The sequence below is a fragment of the Peromyscus californicus genome, unplaced genomic scaffold (assembly GCF_007827085.1).
Source record: "Peromyscus californicus insignis strain IS unplaced genomic scaffold, ASM782708v3 Scaffold_9__1_contigs__length_137607984, whole genome shotgun sequence".
NCBI lineage: Eukaryota > Metazoa > Chordata > Mammalia > Rodentia > Cricetidae > Peromyscus > Peromyscus californicus.
In genome coordinates this window covers 109977127-109994946 of record NW_026294617.1, presented here as the reverse complement: position 1 = coordinate 109994946, position 17820 = coordinate 109977127, and the positions used below count along the sequence as shown (strand labels likewise).

The window sequence follows — 17820 nt, the reverse complement described above, 5'->3', positions numbered from 1 at the left end:
GGCCGGGCCGGCCTAGTTATAGATGAGTGCATTTACAACAAGCAGCCTCTTTTGTTTTAGTACATTTGACAATGAAGGAACCAAGTTTAGTTACTTAAGGACCTTCTGTCCTTGGTAATTACGTTTCATTGCTCACAGCACAAATCCTTATATGGCTGACATTAAGATGAAGTAGAATGACTCTTTCCTTTCCCTCTGGCAGACACCCCTGCCTAACCACAGGCCACACCTGCCAGAAGAGCAGGTAGGCTGCCCACCTGTGTACGTCCTCTACTTGGTGTGCCCCCGACCCCCGACACTTTCCCCAATCCCCTCTCCCCTTTCAGTCACTGTGTTCCAATCCTCAACTCCAGGGCTGACTCCTTGCTGGACCAGAGACCACACCTGCAGCCAGAACTCCAGGGAGGCCACCTGCCCTCGGGCCTCCTCCACTCTCTTGATGCCCCACACCCTCGACTCTATCTCCAAGCCTGTTTGTGGTGATATATTGTGTACCCCAATATATTGTGTACTCTAATAAACTTATCTGGGGATCAGAGGATAGAGCCAGCCACTAGATTAGACATAGAGGGAAAGACAGTGGTGGCACACACCCTTAATCCTATCACTCGGGAGGCAGAGATCCATCTGGATCTCTGTGAGTTCAAGGCCACACTGGAAACAGAGCCAAGTGTGGTGGTGGGATGCGTCTTTAATCCCAGCACTAGGAAGGAAGTAAGATGGCAGGGCATAGAAAGGTGTGAATAAACAGGAAGTCTTGCTCTGGAGGCTGAGGAGTTGGTAAGGTGAGGTTGGCTGTAGCTTGTTCTGTTTCTCATGTTTCAGTTTTTACCCCAATATCTGGCTCTGGGTGTTTTTTTTTTTTTTAATTTTATTAATAAGTCCTTTTAAGATTTGTGTTACACCTGTCTCCCCTTCTTGTCCCTGTGTCCCAGCTGCCAATTTGGGTGGAGACTCCCTGCTGGATCAGGCCCATGCAGGCTACCAGAACTCTAGGTAGTCCACCCATCAGCAGACCTCCTCAACTCTCTCAGTACCCCCTCCCATCTGACACTATTCCCAATCTCCCTTGCTTGTTGATGTGTTTCATCCCCCAACTCAGGTATTGAACCCCCTTTGCTCAAACACAGGCTACACGGGTCAGAGAGGAAACATAAACTAAGGAACAAAATACCCACCCAACAAAGACAAACCCAGAAATCAGCACATAGACATATAATCACCCCAAACTCAGATGCCTAGATGCCAGAGTAAGAAAACAATCAAAACAGCCAGGGCAGTATGGAATCAGCAGAGCCCAGCTATTCTACTACAGTAAGTCCTGAGAATTCCAACACAGCTGAAGCATAAGAAAAACATCTTAATCAACTTTATCAAGATGATAGAGGTCCTTAAAGAAGTGAATATGTCCCTTAAAGAAATCAAGGAAAAGACAAACAAAAATTTGGAGGAAATGAATAAATCTCTTGAAGAAAGCCAAGAAAAAAATGAACAAACAGTTGAAGAAAATGAATAAAACTGTTCAAGATCTGAAAATGGAAATAGAAGCACTAAAGAAAGCACAAACTGTAGATGAATTTCTAAATGGTCTTATTAAATAAAAAACATGGAGCCAAATATAGGGGTGAAAGCCTTAGAGATCAAGGAAATAGGAATAGCCACCAGCCAACCTTACCTCACTACGCAGCTTCCAAAGTGAGCTACTTCCTGTCTATCCACACCTTTATTGCCCTGCTGTTTTGCCCTTTCATTGGCTCTTAGCCTAGCTACCTCACTTCCTTGTCACTTTCTGTCTGTCTGTACAGACCTCCAGGTCTCTATGGTGGGTACTGGGATTAAAGGTGTGTGTCACCACTCTTGGCTCTGTTCCCTAGTACGGCTTTGAACACACAGAGACCCTGTCTGCCAAGTGATCAGATTAAGGGCATGTGCTATCACTGCCTGACTTTGGTATTTACTTAAAATGGCTTGCTATTTCCTCTGATCTCTAGGCAAACTTTATTTATTAACATACAAATAAAATATCACCACATTTCAGCACAAATAAAATATCACCACAACAAAATGAGGGAATTATGGAAATGAAAAATCTAGGTAAGTGAACAGGAACCACAGAGACAAGCTTCACCAACAGAATACAAGAGATGGATAGGGATTAACAATCATTGACATCTCTCAATATCAATGGACTCAATTTCCCAATAAAAAGACACAGACTAACAGAATGTATTTGAAAACCTTCTGTATCCACCCTTCTGCTGCATCCAAGAAACACCCCTCAATACCAAAGATAAATATTACCTCAGAGTTAAGGGCTGGAGAAAGATTTTCCAAGAAAATGGACCTAAGAAGCAAGCTGGTATAGTTATCCTAATATCCAATAAAATAGATTTCAAACCAAAATTAATCAAAAGAGACAGGGAAGGACACTTTATACTCATCAAAGGAAAAATCCACCAAAATGATGTTTCAATTCTTAACATGAATTCCCTGAATGCAAGGACACCCACATTTGTCAAAGAAACATTACTTAAGCTTAAATCACACAGTGACACTCATACACTGATAGTGGGAGACTTCAATACCACACTCTCACCAATGGACAAGTCATCTAGACAAAAACTAAAAAGAGAAATACTGGATCTAACAGATATCTATAGAACATTTCACCCAAACACAAAAGAATATACATTCTTCTCAGCACCTTATGGGACTTTCTCCAAAATTCAACATATACTTGGTCAAAAAGCAAGTTTTAGCAAATACAAGAAGAAATACCCCCCTACCTCCTGTAGATCATCATGGATTAAAGCTGAATTTCAACAACAGGAACAACAGGTAGCCTATAAACTCATGGAAATTGAACAACTCTCTACTGAATCACTGCTGGGTCAAGACAGAAAAAAAAAAAAAGAAATTAAAGACTTCTTAGAATACAATGATAATGAATTTACAACAGGCCCAAACTTATGGGACACAATGAAAGTGGTGCTAAGAGGAAAGTTCATAGCATTAGCTGCCTACATAAAGGATTTAGAGGTTTTCAGCAATTTAACAACTTAATAGCACACTTTTACAATTAGCAACTTAACAGCACACCTGAAAGTTCTAGAAAAAAAAGCAAGCATACCCAAGAGGAAGAGATGGCAGGAAATAATCAGAGAGCTGATCAATAAAATAGAAACAAAGAGAACAATATGTAGAATCAATGAAACAAAAAAAGTTGGTTCTTTGAGACAATCAACAGGATAGACAAATCCTTATCCAAGCTAACTAAAAGACAGAGGCTATTCAAATTAACAAAATCAGAAATGAAAAGGGGGACATAACAACAGACACCAAGGAAATCCAAAGAATCATTAGGTCATACGTTAAAAACCTGTACTCCACAAAATTTGAAAATCTAAAAGAAATGGACAATTTTCTCAATAGATATCACTTACCAAAGTTAAATCAAGATCAGATAAACAATTTAAATAGACACATAAGTCCTAAGGAAATAGCAGTCATTAAAAGTCTCCCAACCATGAAAAGCACAAGGTCAGCCAGTTTTAGGATAGAATTCTACCAGATTTTTCAAAGAAGAGAGAACATCAATACTACTCAAATTATTCCACAAAATGTAAACACAGAAGGAACATTGCCAAATTCATTTTAGGAGGCCACAGTCACCACCCCCCATACTCAAAACACACAAAGATTCAACAAAGAGAATTTACATACAGACCAATTTCCCAAATGAACATACAAAAATACTCAACAAAGCACTCACAAACCAAATCTAAGAACAAATCAAAAAGATCATCCATCATGATCAAGTAGGTTTCATCCTAGAGATGCAGGGATAACTCAACACACAAAAATTTGTCAATGTCATCTACCATATAAACAAACTGAAAGAAAAAAGCCACATGTGAGTTCAAGGCCCACCTGGTCTACCGAGTGAGATCCAGGACAGGCACCAAAAACTACACAGAGAAACCCTGTCTCGAAAAACAAAACAAAACAAAACAAAAAAAGGTCTTAGAGAGATTAGGGATACAAGAGACACTTACACAAAATAAGCACAATTTAATGCAAGCCTATACCTAACATCAAATTAAATGGAGAAAAACTCAAAGCAATTTCACTAAACTCAGGAACAAGACAAGGCTGTTCACTCTCTCCATATTTATTCAACATACTACTTGAAGTTCTAGCTAGAGCAAAAAGACAACTAAAAGAGATCAAAGGAATACAAATTGGAAAGGAATAAGTTAAAGTATTTTTATTTGCAGATGGTAGTATGCTGTGGAATGGTCTTTCTCTATGCTGTGAATATGTGTTGATACTTTTGGTTAATAAGGAAGCTGCTCTGGCCTATGGCAAGACAGATTATAGCCAGGCAGGAAATTCAAGAGAGATAGGGGGAGGAGAAAGGCAGAGTCAGAGCAGACACCAGCCTGCTGCCCAAGGAGCAACATGCCAACAGACCAGTAATGCCACAGCCATGTGGCAAAATATAGATTAATAGAAATGGGTTAATTTAAGATGAAAGCACTAGCTAGCAAGAAGCCTGAGCCATAGACCAAACTGTTTGTAATTAATACTAATCCTCTGACTGGTTATTTGGGTACTGGCAGGTGGAGAGAAAAGCTTTCAGTTACAATAGTATATATAGGCAACCCCTAAAAGTCTACCAGGGAACTCCTTCAGCTGATAAGCACCTTCAGTGAAGTGGCTGGATTCAAGATTAACTAAAAAAAAATTCAGTAGCCCTCTTAAATTCAAATGACAAATGGACTGAGAAAGAATTCAGGGAAATAACACCCTTCATAATTGCCACAAACAATATAAAATATCTTGGAGTAACCCTAAGCAAGTAAGTGAAAGGCAAATTTTTTTTTTTTTTTTTTTTTTTTTTTTTTTTTTTGGTTTTTCGAGACAGGGTTTCTCTGTATAGCTTTGCGCCTTTCCTGGAACTCACTTGGTAGCCCAGGCTGGCCTCGAACTCACAGAGATCCGCCTGGCTCTGCCTCCCGAGTGCTGGGATTAAAGGCGTGCGCCACCACCGCCCGGCTCAAATTTTTGAAGAAAGAAATAGAAGAAGATATCAGAAGATGAAAAGATCTCCCATGTTCATGGATCGGCAAGATTAACATAGTAACAGCGGCGATCCTACCAAAAGCAATCTACAGATTTAACATAATCTCCATCAAAATCCCAACACAGATCTTTACAGATCTTGAAAGGACAATACTCAATTTCATATGGAAAATAATAACAAGAAAAACAAACTCAGGATAGCTAAAACAATCTTGAAAAATAAAAGAACTTCCAAAGGTATCATCATCCCTGATTTCAAGCTCTACTACAGAGCTATAGTAATACAATCCACATGATATTGACATAAAAACTGACATGTTGCTCAATGGAATCAACTCAAAGACCCAGGCATAAATCCACACACCTATGGATACCTGCTTTTTGATAAGCCAGAAATACACAATGGAAAAAGGAAAGCATCTTCAACAAATGGTGCTAGTCTAACTGAATGTCTCCATGTAGAAGAATGCAAATAGATCCATATTTATGACCCTGCACAAAACTCAAGTCCAAGTGGATCACAGACCTCAACAGAAAACCAGATACACTGAACTTTATAGAAAGAGAAAGTAGGGAATAGCCTTGAATGCATTGGCACAGCAGACAACTTCCTAAATACTGATAGCACAGTCACTAAGATCAGTTAATACATGGAACCTCTTGAAACTGAGACACTTTTGTGAAGCAAAGGACACTATCAATAGGACAAAACAGCATCCGACAGAATGGGAAAAGATTTCCCCAACTCCACATCCGATAAAGGGCTAATTCCAAAATATATGAAGAACTCAAGAAACTAGACATCAACAAACCAAATAATCCAATTAAAAAATGGGATACAGACCTCAACAGAGGAATCTTAAATGTCTGAGAAACACTTCAAGAAATGTTAAACATCCTTAACCATCAGGGAAATGAAAATTGAAAACTACTTTGGGATTTCATCTTACACCTATCAGAATGACTAAGATCAAAAACACAAGTGACAGCTCATGCTGGTGAGGATGTACAGCAAAGGGAACACTCTTTCATTGCTGGTGGTAGTGTAAATTGTACAGCCACTTTAGAAACCCATATGGCAGTTTCTCAGAAGATTGGGAATTGATCTACCTTACAACTGAGCTATACTACTCTTGGGCATTACCCCAAAGTGCACTCCATGCTACCACAAGGACACACAACCATGTTCATAGCAGCTTTACTCATAATAGCTAGAAACTGGAAACAACTTAGATGTCCCTCAACTGAAGAATAAAGAAATTATGGTACATTTACACAATGGAATATTACTCAACAGTTAAAAAAATGACATCATAAATTTTGCTGGCAAATGAATAGAACTAGAAAAGATCATCCTGAGTGAGGTAACTCAGACTCAGAAAGACAAACCTGGTATGTACTCACTCATAAGTGGACATTAGCTCTAAAGTAAAGGGTAGTTATGCTACAATCCACAGAACCAAAGAGGCTAAGTGATAAAGAGGGCTCAAGGGGATGCATAGGTCACCCTGGGAAAGTGAAATTGAACAGATTTTGTGGGTGAACTGAAGGCGGGTAGGGATGAGGACAGGAGGGTTCGTGTGGGGGATGGAGGGATGGAGGGAGAGAGTATGGGGAGAGATGACTGGAATTGCGGAGGGCCTTTAGGGGAGAGGTGGAAACCTAGTGCAGTGGAAACTTCCTGGAATCTATGAGGGTGATCCTAGCGAAGACTCCTAGTAATGGAGGATATGGAGACTGAACTGGACATATTCTGTAACCAGGCAAGGCTTCCCATGCCTGGATGGCCAGGAACCACTATACTCATAGTTCTACTATACTCATAGATCAGTGCCTAGCCCAATTGTCATCAGAGAGGCTTCCTCTGGCAGTTGATGGGAGCAGGTGCAGAGACTCACAGACAAACATTAGATGGAGCTCCAGGAACCCTGCAGAAGAGGGAGAGGAAGGATTGTAGGAGCTAGAGGGATGGAGGACACGAGAAGCCCACAGATTCAACTAAGCAGTGCTCACAGGGGCTCACAGAGACTGAAGTGACAATCACAGAACCTGCTTGGGTCTATGCTAGTTCCTCTGCATATGTTATGGTTGTTTAGCTTGGGGATTTTGTGGGGGCTCTGTTGTAGAATATTATTTTAAGATGTGTTACCTTTGTTTATGCTGTGGAACATTTATTTAATGATGCAAAGATGTGTTGCATTCTTTTATGCTGCATTTGTTTAACTCTGTGAAGCTGTGTTACTTTGCCTGTCTAAAACATCTGATGGTCTAATAAAGAGCTGAATGGCCAATAGCAAGGAAATAAATAAGGAAAAATCTGGGAGAAAGAAGAAAGAGCAAGGAATCAGAGAGGAAGGAGGAGGATTTCAGGGGCCGGCCACCCAGCCACCCAGCTACACAGTCAAACATGGAATAAGAAGGAAAGAAAAGGTATACAGTAACAAAGAAAGATAAAAGCTCTGAAGCCGCCGGGCGGTGGTGGCACACGCCTTTAATCCCAGCACTCGGGAGGCAGAGCCAGGCGGATCTCTGTGAGTTCGAGGCCAGCCTGGGCTACCAAGTGAGTTCCAGGAAAGGCGCAAAGCTACACAGAGAAACCCTGTCTCGAAAAACCAAAAAAAAAAAAAGCTCTGAAGCCAAAAATAGATGGGATAATTTAAATTAAGAAAAGCTGGCGAGAAATAAGCCAAGCTAAGGCTGGGCATTTATAATTAAGAATAAGCCTCCATGTGCATTTATTTGGGAGTTGAGTGGTGGACCCCTCAAAAGAGCAAAGAGCCAAAGAGTAAAAACAACCAACAGCAGGACTCCTAATAGTGGGAGTGGGGGTGTCTCTGACTATTTTGGCTGCTACTGGCTTGCCTCATCAAGCCTCGATATGAGGGTTTGTGCCTAGTCTTATTGCATCTTGTTATGCCATGTTCAGCTGATATCCCTGGGAGGCCTGTTCTTTTCAGAAGGGAAAGTGGGGGAGGAGAGTATCTGAGAGAGAGGGAAGGGGGAGACTTGGAAGAGAGGAGGGAGGGGAAACTGTGGTTGGCAAGTACTGTACGCAAGAAGAAATAAGAAAAAAAGAATATGAAGTAGAACTCCTTTAGGCAATTTCTGCACACTGTAGAGGTGATTAGAGGTATGTAGTTGATTACATTTTGTTAAAACCTGTTGAGTTCTTCAAAATCACAAATACTGAGTATCTTAGTTTTTTCTTTGTTGCTGTGGTAAAATGCCCTGAACAAGAGCAATGCACGGAGAAAGGGTTTATTTAGCTTACAGTTCAGTCTACCACGATGGAAAGCCAAGGCAGCAGGAGGCTGAAACAACTAGTCACATTGCATCTGAAATCAAGAAACAGAGTGTGAGGACTGTTTGTGTCCAGCTAATGCTTTCCTTTTTATACAGCCCAGGACCAAGCACAGGGAATGGTACCTCATACTTTTAGTGTACTTCCCCCCCTCAATTAACTTTATCAATGTAATCCCACATAGGCATGCCTAGAGACTAAATAATCTCTTGGAGATGTGTCTGAAGCTTTGTCTCTGAGGTGATTCTGGATAAGTTGACAATTATTACTATCACACTGAGCATATCTTATTTGTGAAGTGTATATCTATCTATCTATATCATATAGGTAAAGTGAGAGTGCTCATATCACAGAAATGCTCATAGCATATGTTTACTTCATAAAAAATTATCTCCTTTAAAATGCATGGTCAAAATTGAACTCAGAAGCAATCTCATATTTCTGAATTCTGATAGAACACATTATTTTATTGGGTACTGTGGTCTAAACCCTCTTTATCAGACTACACCAACTCACCAATTATGAACTCAGATATATCTCTGTTCTGGCCTGCTTTCTGTGTTAACTAGTTTAAATAATGTAGTAATGTATCTTTAAACCCATTTTAAGCCTGGACCTTTACTAATAGCCCAAAAGAGAAACAGAACTAAGCCTGTGGTTTCTCCATATATAACTGAGTAGCATCAACTGCAATAAAAAATGTTCAGACATCATTTTCCTCACAAGTCTATTATTACATATTTGGACTGGTATCAGCAGCACCCCCATCATTCAAGTTTAAAATCTCACTTTTAACACCTCATCAGTGCCCCCCCACAACAACTTCCACTCCAGTGAATCTCACCTTCCCTCCATTCCTGCAATGGTCTGCCAATGTAAGACAGCAGTTACCTTGAGCTTGGAGTATTGCAGAAGCAGCTGTCTGAAACTTTTGCTTTTTTCCCCTCAGAAAAATCCATTTTATTCATAATCTTTTCAAGTTAAAATTTTATAAACGAACCAGCCAGATGACAACATTCCTGCTGAGAAACCTTCCGTGGCCCAGATCTCTCAGTTCAGCCCTCATGAACCAGGACCTAATAACTCCCATTTCAAATGGACTCATTTGGCTGCCTTTCTGCCTGGTTCATGTAATTTTCTCTGCCTAAATACTTTTTCTTTAGACAGGGCCTCTACATCCATGTGCCCCTGTGCCAGCTTCCCGAGCGAGCGCTCAGGTTACAGGCTTGAGCTGCTGGTTCCTTTGTACTTCTTTGTAATCTGTTAAATGTGTCCTTAGCCTCTCTGGACCTGATCCTCTACGGATTGTATTTTGACTCTCCAATGTCTTCTTTCCCTTTGCTCACCGAATCTACTTGTGCTTAAATAGCCGTCATCTGGTTCAGCTACCCATCCTTGTATTCCTATGACATTGTGGGTATGACTCACATCACAGTGTGATGCAATTATCTATTTGAAAAGTCCATTCTAACTATATGACTGGGAAAAAGGGGCTCTGATTTAACTTTGTATCCCCGTTGCCTAGCAAATGTCTTTACATAGGACTGACTAGTTTGGATCTAGGGCTAAAACAGCAAATGGCACCAACTGCTAATGTAACTCTAACATTAACCCAAGCAGTGGAGATATTCCTCAGCAGTGCTACCATACACCTCACATTAAGGAAGATCCATCCAGACATGAATGGAATGTTTAATTTAAATAGACGGAATACAAACTTACATAGGACGAGCAAAATCTTGAAGAACCTCCTTATCTCCTATCTTCCTCTGACCACAGGTATCTACACAGTACTTTGAAAGTATTTTCAGAAACAAATTCTTTTTTTTTTTTTTTGGTTACAAACTGTATGGCCGTGGCAGGCTTCTTGCTAACTGAAGAAACGAATTCTTAAGGACTAGTGAAGAGAATAATATTAGCATTCACTGAGTATGGTGTAATAATGAAAACGGTTGGGGGTGGTTTTAGAGTAAGTGTAAGCGTTCAGTTGTATTTCCTGTTTTTTCTTTTCCTCCCCTTTTTCTTCCATCTTTCCCTCCCTCCTTCCTTCCCCCTTTCCTAAGAGCTTTAGAAATAAAGCTGTAAACTCAGCCTTTACTTGAAGCAAATGAGATTAACTTCCTTGGAAGTATTTCTGTTTACAGATAACATCAGCTGGGCCCACATTTGCATCACTAAGGCCACCTTTAATATGAACTTCAGGAAATTTGAAACTCTAAATATTTATAGCTACCAAATCAACAGCTGGCCTGGGCATTACCTTTGAAGCCATTAACATTACTCATAAAGCTTATGCCACTCCACAGGAAACATTTTCTATTGCCTTTCTTCAAAATTCCCATGGATATACCGAACAAAACTTTACCTAGAAACATTATTTCAGCAAACAACGTTGCTGTTTACCTCTCTGGAGCCTCTGGCAGTGACATCAAGGCTTTTGTGGGTGTTTCTAAGTGTTTGGGATTGTGCCTTACCTCCCAGTGTGTGCAGTCTGGCTATGGACTTGGGCTTCCTTTGCACTCCCAGCGCTTCGCCTTGCCATGCTCAGACACAGAGGGAGCAGATGCTGGTTTGCTGATGCACTTCTCTTTACGTGCAGCCAAAACACAGACAACAGCAAAGTGACTACAGCATGCATGGAATCCCAGACAGCAGTCTGCAGCCACCAGGAAGGCGGCTCCTTCAATGGACCTGCACACAGTTCATTTGCTTAAGAGTGCCTCCCTCCCTTCACAACCAAGTGTCTCAATTACGTTACACAGGGAAAAAGATGAGATTAAAATGTAATTTTAGAAATTTATTATCCCTAAGACACAAATGAGGAAAGATGTTTACCCATATGGAGACATAGACTTTTGTTAGATACTCGCTCATTTAATGGGCTTATAAAACAAAGCAGAGAGCAGACATTGTAGGACCCCAGCACAGGAAGGTAGAGGCAGTTTAGTTCCAGGCCAGCCTAGTGCTACACAGCCAGTTAGAGGCCAGCATGGGAGGCCTTGTCTCCAAACTCAACAGAAGCAGAGGGTATTACAAGAGGTGGAGAAACATCAGTATTTCGAAAATACCTTCTGTAGAGAAGGAAAATTACCACAGTGTTCTTTTTCCTCTGTTTTGTAGCAAGGAAGAAATGGAATTATTTTAAAGGTACACTGTGGTGGGATTGTGTTCCCCAAAATATTGTGCACCCTAATAAACTTATCTGGGGTCAGAGACAGAACAGCCACTAGATACAAAGGCTAGAAAATGGTGGCACTCACACCTTTAATCCTAGCATTTCAGAGGCAGAAATCCCTCTGGATCTCTGTGAGTTCAAGGCCACATTGGAAACAGTCAGGCATGGTGACACATGTCTTTAATCCCAGGGAGTGGTGGTAGAAAGCAGAGAGGTATATAAGGCGTGAGGACCAGAAACTAGAAGCATTTGGCTGGGTAAGCTTTTAGGTTTTGAGCAACACAGTTCAGCTGAGAACCATTCGGATATGAGGACACAGAGGCTTCCAGTCTGAGGAAACAAGATCAGCTGAGAAGTTGGCCAGGTGAGGTTAGCTGTGGCTTGTTGTCTCTCTGACCATCCAGCATTTCACCCCAATACCTGGCCCCGGGTTTGATTTTATTAATAAGATTTTTAAGTTATTTAATAATAACTTTTAAGATTCCTGCTACAGTACACTAATGAAACATTTAGTCATGTCTCAAAATGATTTGTAGAGTGATAGCAGACCTAAATTAATTGTAAAGTTTTACCTTGATGAATACTGAGTGACCCTACCATAATACTTCCCAGGTACTGTAAGGATTTCACAGTTGTAAGTTTTATTATTTAAGTGTATCCATGTTTTGCTTGTATTATATATGCATACTACATGCATGTCTGGTACTCAGGGAGGCCAGAAGTGGTATCAGATCCTAGCCCATGGCTTTAAGTTTTAAATCATCACCACTGGGCTGCTTGGATGGTTCAGTGAGTAAAAGCTCCTGCCACCAAGCAGAGGACCGGGGTTCGATCCCAGGACCCATATGGTGGAAGAAGAAAGCCAGCTCTACAAGCTGTCCTCTGACCTCCACGTGCACATCCATAAAGAAATACATGAGAACGTGATAAAGACGGAAAACAAAAAAGCACCAACACTTTAGCAGCTTTAAGGAAAAACTGATGTCTGAATGGGTTAAGTCTTACCAATTAAGTCATAAAAAGAAAGGGCTTTTCTAATAATCCTCTTTTTTCAGAGTATATTTTTACATTTCAGCACTTCAAATAGTCTTCCTTGATTTTGGGGGCTGCATTTGTTTAAAGGAATCCACAGAGGCAGAGTTGTTCTGCTGGGGACTAGGCCCTGTATACATATGGTTCTGAAGGTAGCAGCCAGGGTTTGAAGGAATGTGGCTATACGGTCAGACCCTGTTCCATTAAAAACAAAACAAAATGTTTGTTTTAAAGCAATCTTTCAAAAAGGTATTAAAAATAATTCAGAAGCGGGAGAGAGATGGCTCAGCAGTTAAGAGCCCACACTGCTCTTTCAGAAAACCTGAGTTTGGTTCCCAGAATCCACACTGTGCAGTTCACAACTGCTTTTAACTCCAGATCTAAGAAATCCAGTATCTCTGGTTTCTGTGGGCATACAAACAAATGATAGTTTTGAAAATTGGTGCCATAATGTAACACATTTTTAGTGTGTGTGTGTGTGTGTGTGTGTAGACCAGAGGTTGACATTGAGTGTCTTCCATTAGTCTCCACATTATTTTTGAGAAAGGGTCTTTGGAGAAGCTGGAGTTCACTGGTCTGGTGGTCTGTCTGACGGGAAGCTTCCGAGTCCCTCTGTCCCTGTGCCCCAGTGCTGAGATTACAGACACAGCCACACTCTTAGCTTTTATCTGGTTCCAAGATCCAAACTCATCCTCAGGCTTGTGTACTAAGCATTTTACTAAGCCACGTACCCAGCCTTTCTGTTGGTTTAAGAGACAATGATTTTAATTAAAGCCCCAGTCAAAATACAAAATAAAGTGTTAAAAAAGAGTAAAAATGATTTCAAATTCTTGAAGCATCAGATCAGAACTTCTGAAAAAGGGGACCACAGCTAGTCAACTGGAATTTACTCCTTGTTTGAGAATCAACACACTCACTCTCCTAAGGAGTTTACCATAACTCAGAAGCCTTAAAAACTAGGCACATCATGTTTTTACTTTCTCTTAACTCAGGGTTTCTATAGCTTGGAGAAAATAAAAAGGAACATTTTGAAAAAATACTGAGTTATGGGCCAGGTGTGGTACCACATACTTTTTCTCCCAGCACTCAGGAGGAAGGCAGATCTCTGTGAGTCAAGGCTAGCCTGGTCTACACAGTGAGTTCCAGGATAGTCAAGTGAGAGTCTGTTTAAAAAAAAAATGAAATAAAACAATAAACTAAGTTACGTTTGAAATTGTGAGTTCAAATTGTACTGTAAGTCACCTAGGATTTTTCATACTGCTTTTTAAATTCTGGGAAAGCATGGTCTGAGTTTCATTTAAAAAATGAGACTGAAAATATACACATGAAAATATGCAGATTTTGGCATGTAAGCCTTTATCAGTAGGCTGTTCCTAATTTATTGATTTTATACCTACATGCTATAACTGTGAAAATTTAAAGTTATAAAATTCCTCATTTATATTTCATACACTTTTTTTAAAAGAAAATTTCTGTTTAAGAAGGGATTGCTCTGTTAAGAAAAAAGTATGGGGCTGGAGAGATGCCTCAAAAGTTAAGATCTTGAGTACTCTTCCAGTAGACCCAGGTTCGGTTCCCTGATCCTACATGGCAGCTCACAAGTGTCTGTAACTCCAGTTCTACTTACATATATATATTTGGGCAAAATGTTCATATACACAGAATGAAAATAAATATTTAAAAGTATGAGGGTTACATACATAGATCAGTGGTAGAGAGCACCATAGGACAGTCACTGTCCTGGCTTTGCTCCCCAGCATTTTTTTTATAAGAAGGTAAGATAGCCATTTATCTAGACACTGGGGAATAATCAATGTATGTATCATGGGATTCTGACGAGATGAAAACATATGGAGAAAGGTGAATGGTTCCTACTCATAGTGGCTTATATCCTAATGCCAAATAAAATCACAGAGTAAGTAATATTTAATAGCAAAATCTTTCTAAAAAACATGTTGTATTCCATTTAAGCACATGTTCTCTCTAAGCCAACGCTTTTGCCAATTTAGTAAATATGAGTTCAATGTTGAGATCTGGCCCCTCTGGTTCTGAGGTAGACAAAATATAATACACACACACACACACACACACACACACACACACACACACACACACACCACACTTTGTCTTTGCTCAAATTCTAACCTAAACACTCATATACACAAAAGGAAAACAAATAAATATTAAAAGAAAAAGTGTGCGGGCTACATATGTAGATCAGTGGTAGAGAGCTTCTTAAGACGTCAGTCTTAAGCTTTGCTTTTTAAAAGAAGAATTCAAATGATATCTAGAACCACAATGTATATCAGAGAAACAGACACACACACACACACACACACACACACACACACACACACACACACACACACACAAACTCGCATGTGCGTGCACGTACATCTTCATAACTTTGGTCTATTAATGTGCAAGGCCATTGCATGCGGTTTCAGAGTTACTCAGCTATTCAAGTCCACAGGCATCCCAGAAATGTCCACTGCTCTCACCACACACCCTGCATGAGGAGAAGAAGAAACAGGAGTAGAGCAAATCCACCCTTCCAAACCACTAGGCAAGGATACTCTTCACTGTTTCGGATGTCGACCACCAGGAGTTTCGGCTTACTAGACTTGGTTTTCTTGGTGGGGGTCTTGAAGTGGCCTGTCACTGTGAGCTCACACAAATCAATCAAGTCCTCTGCTGAAATCCGGGGTGATACTTCTGATTTTAGGTCATTTAAAGTGATGGATTCTCTTGACTGAAAAAAAAAGTACAAGGAACAAAAATATTGACAATTTTATAGGCATTTCATACCATCAGTATAGCCCAAGGAGAAGAGGACTCAAACTCATTTTGGCAATCTATAGGCTCCCTACTAAAAAGACATCAGACTGTCAAACTAGGACACTGGCCTCACCTTTATCCCCATTATATGGTACATGGCTAATTGATATTAGCAGCCATTCTCTGTGTTATTTAGTAGAGAGAAGAATTATTCCCTCCCTGCTCCCACAATAAGCAGTGCAATAAATCCAACCTAACAAAAAATTAATAGAGTATCAGTATTGCTTTTGAAAACTTATGTGATATAACTTGAGAATTTATGAGCTTTCAAGGGTTGGGAATGTACCCCAGTGGAAAAGCGTTTGCCCTGAATGGATGAGGCCCTAGGTTCCATTCCCAGTAAAACAATAAACAAACAAATAACAACAAAACAAATTTTTCAGAATTTACTTGATTAAAAGTATAGAGATCCAAAAAGAAATTATATATTTATATGCTTAATCATTATCAAAATTGGGCCTAATTATTATCTCATTTTCTTAGTTTCATTCTTTGATTCTACTTGGAATCTGCAATTTAGCATTTCTAGGAAAAGAAATACATCACATAAATCATTCATTAGACAAATTTCTTTTGAAAAAAAATGTGTTCAAGTGGAGTTTGATGTCAGCTTTCATCTCGAGAGTTCCTCTGACTGGGTCCCCAATTCTGTAATGGTAAACACTTATTTACTTCCTTTATTAACTTTTAAACAGAAATGAAAACTGCTAAGCTTTTTGGGTCTATGACTTTTAATAAAAATAGGCATTAAGAATGCCAATTTTTTAATATTAGATATTAAAGCTACTTCAACATTTTGAAATTATCAGCAGCAACACACCAGAGTCTCCCTGTCTTTTTTTGTTAGACTGCAATGTTTGCAGGTGTTTCTCGAGGTCTCCGTATGAGCTGTGTACATCTTTGGAGATGAACTCAAGAGCTCGGATTGGCCTAACTCTGCCTGCAGATACTTAGTGATGAACGTGACATTTTGAGTGGAAGGACGTTCACTTAGTCTGAGTGAAGGTTCTTTGCGGGCTGGGGAAGAGTATTCTATAGGAGTGTTCTGTCCAGCACGGTCCTAACCGAATATGAGGGAGGTCATTAGGAGAGAGCACTGCTGCACGGTCTTAAGAGCAGGAGAGGAGTCACCAACAAATCATGACTTCCCAGCCTTCTCTGGATGTACAAAAGAATTTTCGTACGATACACAACTGTCTCTGCAGACTAATTTTAGGAGTTAAATAAACTAAGCTCTTAGGCTAAATTACACTTCTCTAAGAAGAGAACAATAATGTTATTATTATAAAATACACCTTCCAGTAGTTATTAGTTTCCTACGCAATTTTAGTATTTATTATAACATTTATACAAAGCTCCCCCCGCACCACCTCTGTTTTGCTACACCAATAGCACATACATCAGTGTTTTCCTAGTGTGACTGGAGTTTCCAGCTCACAGGGCTTTGCTATAGCCAGTGGACAGGAATTTAGAACAACTACAGAACGGCTCTGCATGCTGACTAATTCATCATTTCAGCCCAAGAACCTATAGATAAAAACTCATATCAAGCTCAAGTTTTATCCAGGAAAGTTTTTTTCTGTTTAACAGTACATGAAACTTAAGAACACAGAATTATTTGTTATTTGGTACTTTTAGATTTGAATTCTTAAAAATTAAAACTTTTCTTTATCTCTTTGCTAAATTTGTGTGTATATGCATTTGGGTGCATGAATGTATGGGTGTAAATGTGTATGTGGGTTCATATTTGTGTACGGGTGTGTGTCCACATGAGGGTACATGTGTGTGATTGTGGCATCCTGAGGCCAACCTTGGGTGTCACTCCTTAGGAGCCATTCACCTTGTTTTCTGAAACAGTTTCACTGTTCGGGAGACAGCTGAGTATGTGAGGCTAGCTGGCTATGAGTTCTAAGGAATCCATCGGTTTCCACCAGCTCAGAGCTGGAATGACAAGGGTACACCACCATGCCTGGCTCTTTAATGTGCATCCTGGGAATTGAGTTTAGGTCCTCACACTTGCACAACAGCCACTTTATGGACCAGGTACTTTCTCAGCCCTTTTCTTCATTTTGTAATATGCTATCGCTATGTTGCTTGGATTGACCTTGAACTTGTGATCCTCCTGTTTCAGCCTTTTAAGTGCTGAGATCAGATGCATGTCACCATATCCAGGAGATAGCAAGCCTAGATAGTGCTGTGACTCACTGACACAGAGTTCTCAGAACAGAGTAGGAGCTCTCTCAGATGAGTCTGCACACTTGGTATTTGCATCTCATCAGCTACCAGAGAGTTGAGAGAGAGTAGCTACCAAGGAAAACTGGGTGAATTAATGAAAAAGTAAAGGAAGACATCTGAGATGAAACATAAGAAAACAGTCAGGGGGAAATAT

General features: G+C 40.1%; 1 protein-coding gene across 3 annotated transcripts in view; it reads right to left on the bottom strand.

Annotated features, from left to right (window-relative positions):
- Tbck (TBC1 domain containing kinase) overlaps window positions 1-17820 on the bottom strand; it is a 169716-nt gene that overhangs the window by 23078 nt on the left and 128818 nt on the right. For all 3 annotated transcript variants that reach the window (XR_008216275.1, XM_052730057.1, XM_052730056.1), the window contains exon 24: window positions 15170-15345. Coding sequence is in view for 2 of the 3 variants with exons in the window: in XM_052730057.1 (XP_052586017.1) it covers window positions 15170-15345 (176 nt within the window). In the remaining variant the exon portion in view is untranslated. The remainder of the gene's footprint in view (window positions 1-15169; window positions 15346-17820) is intronic.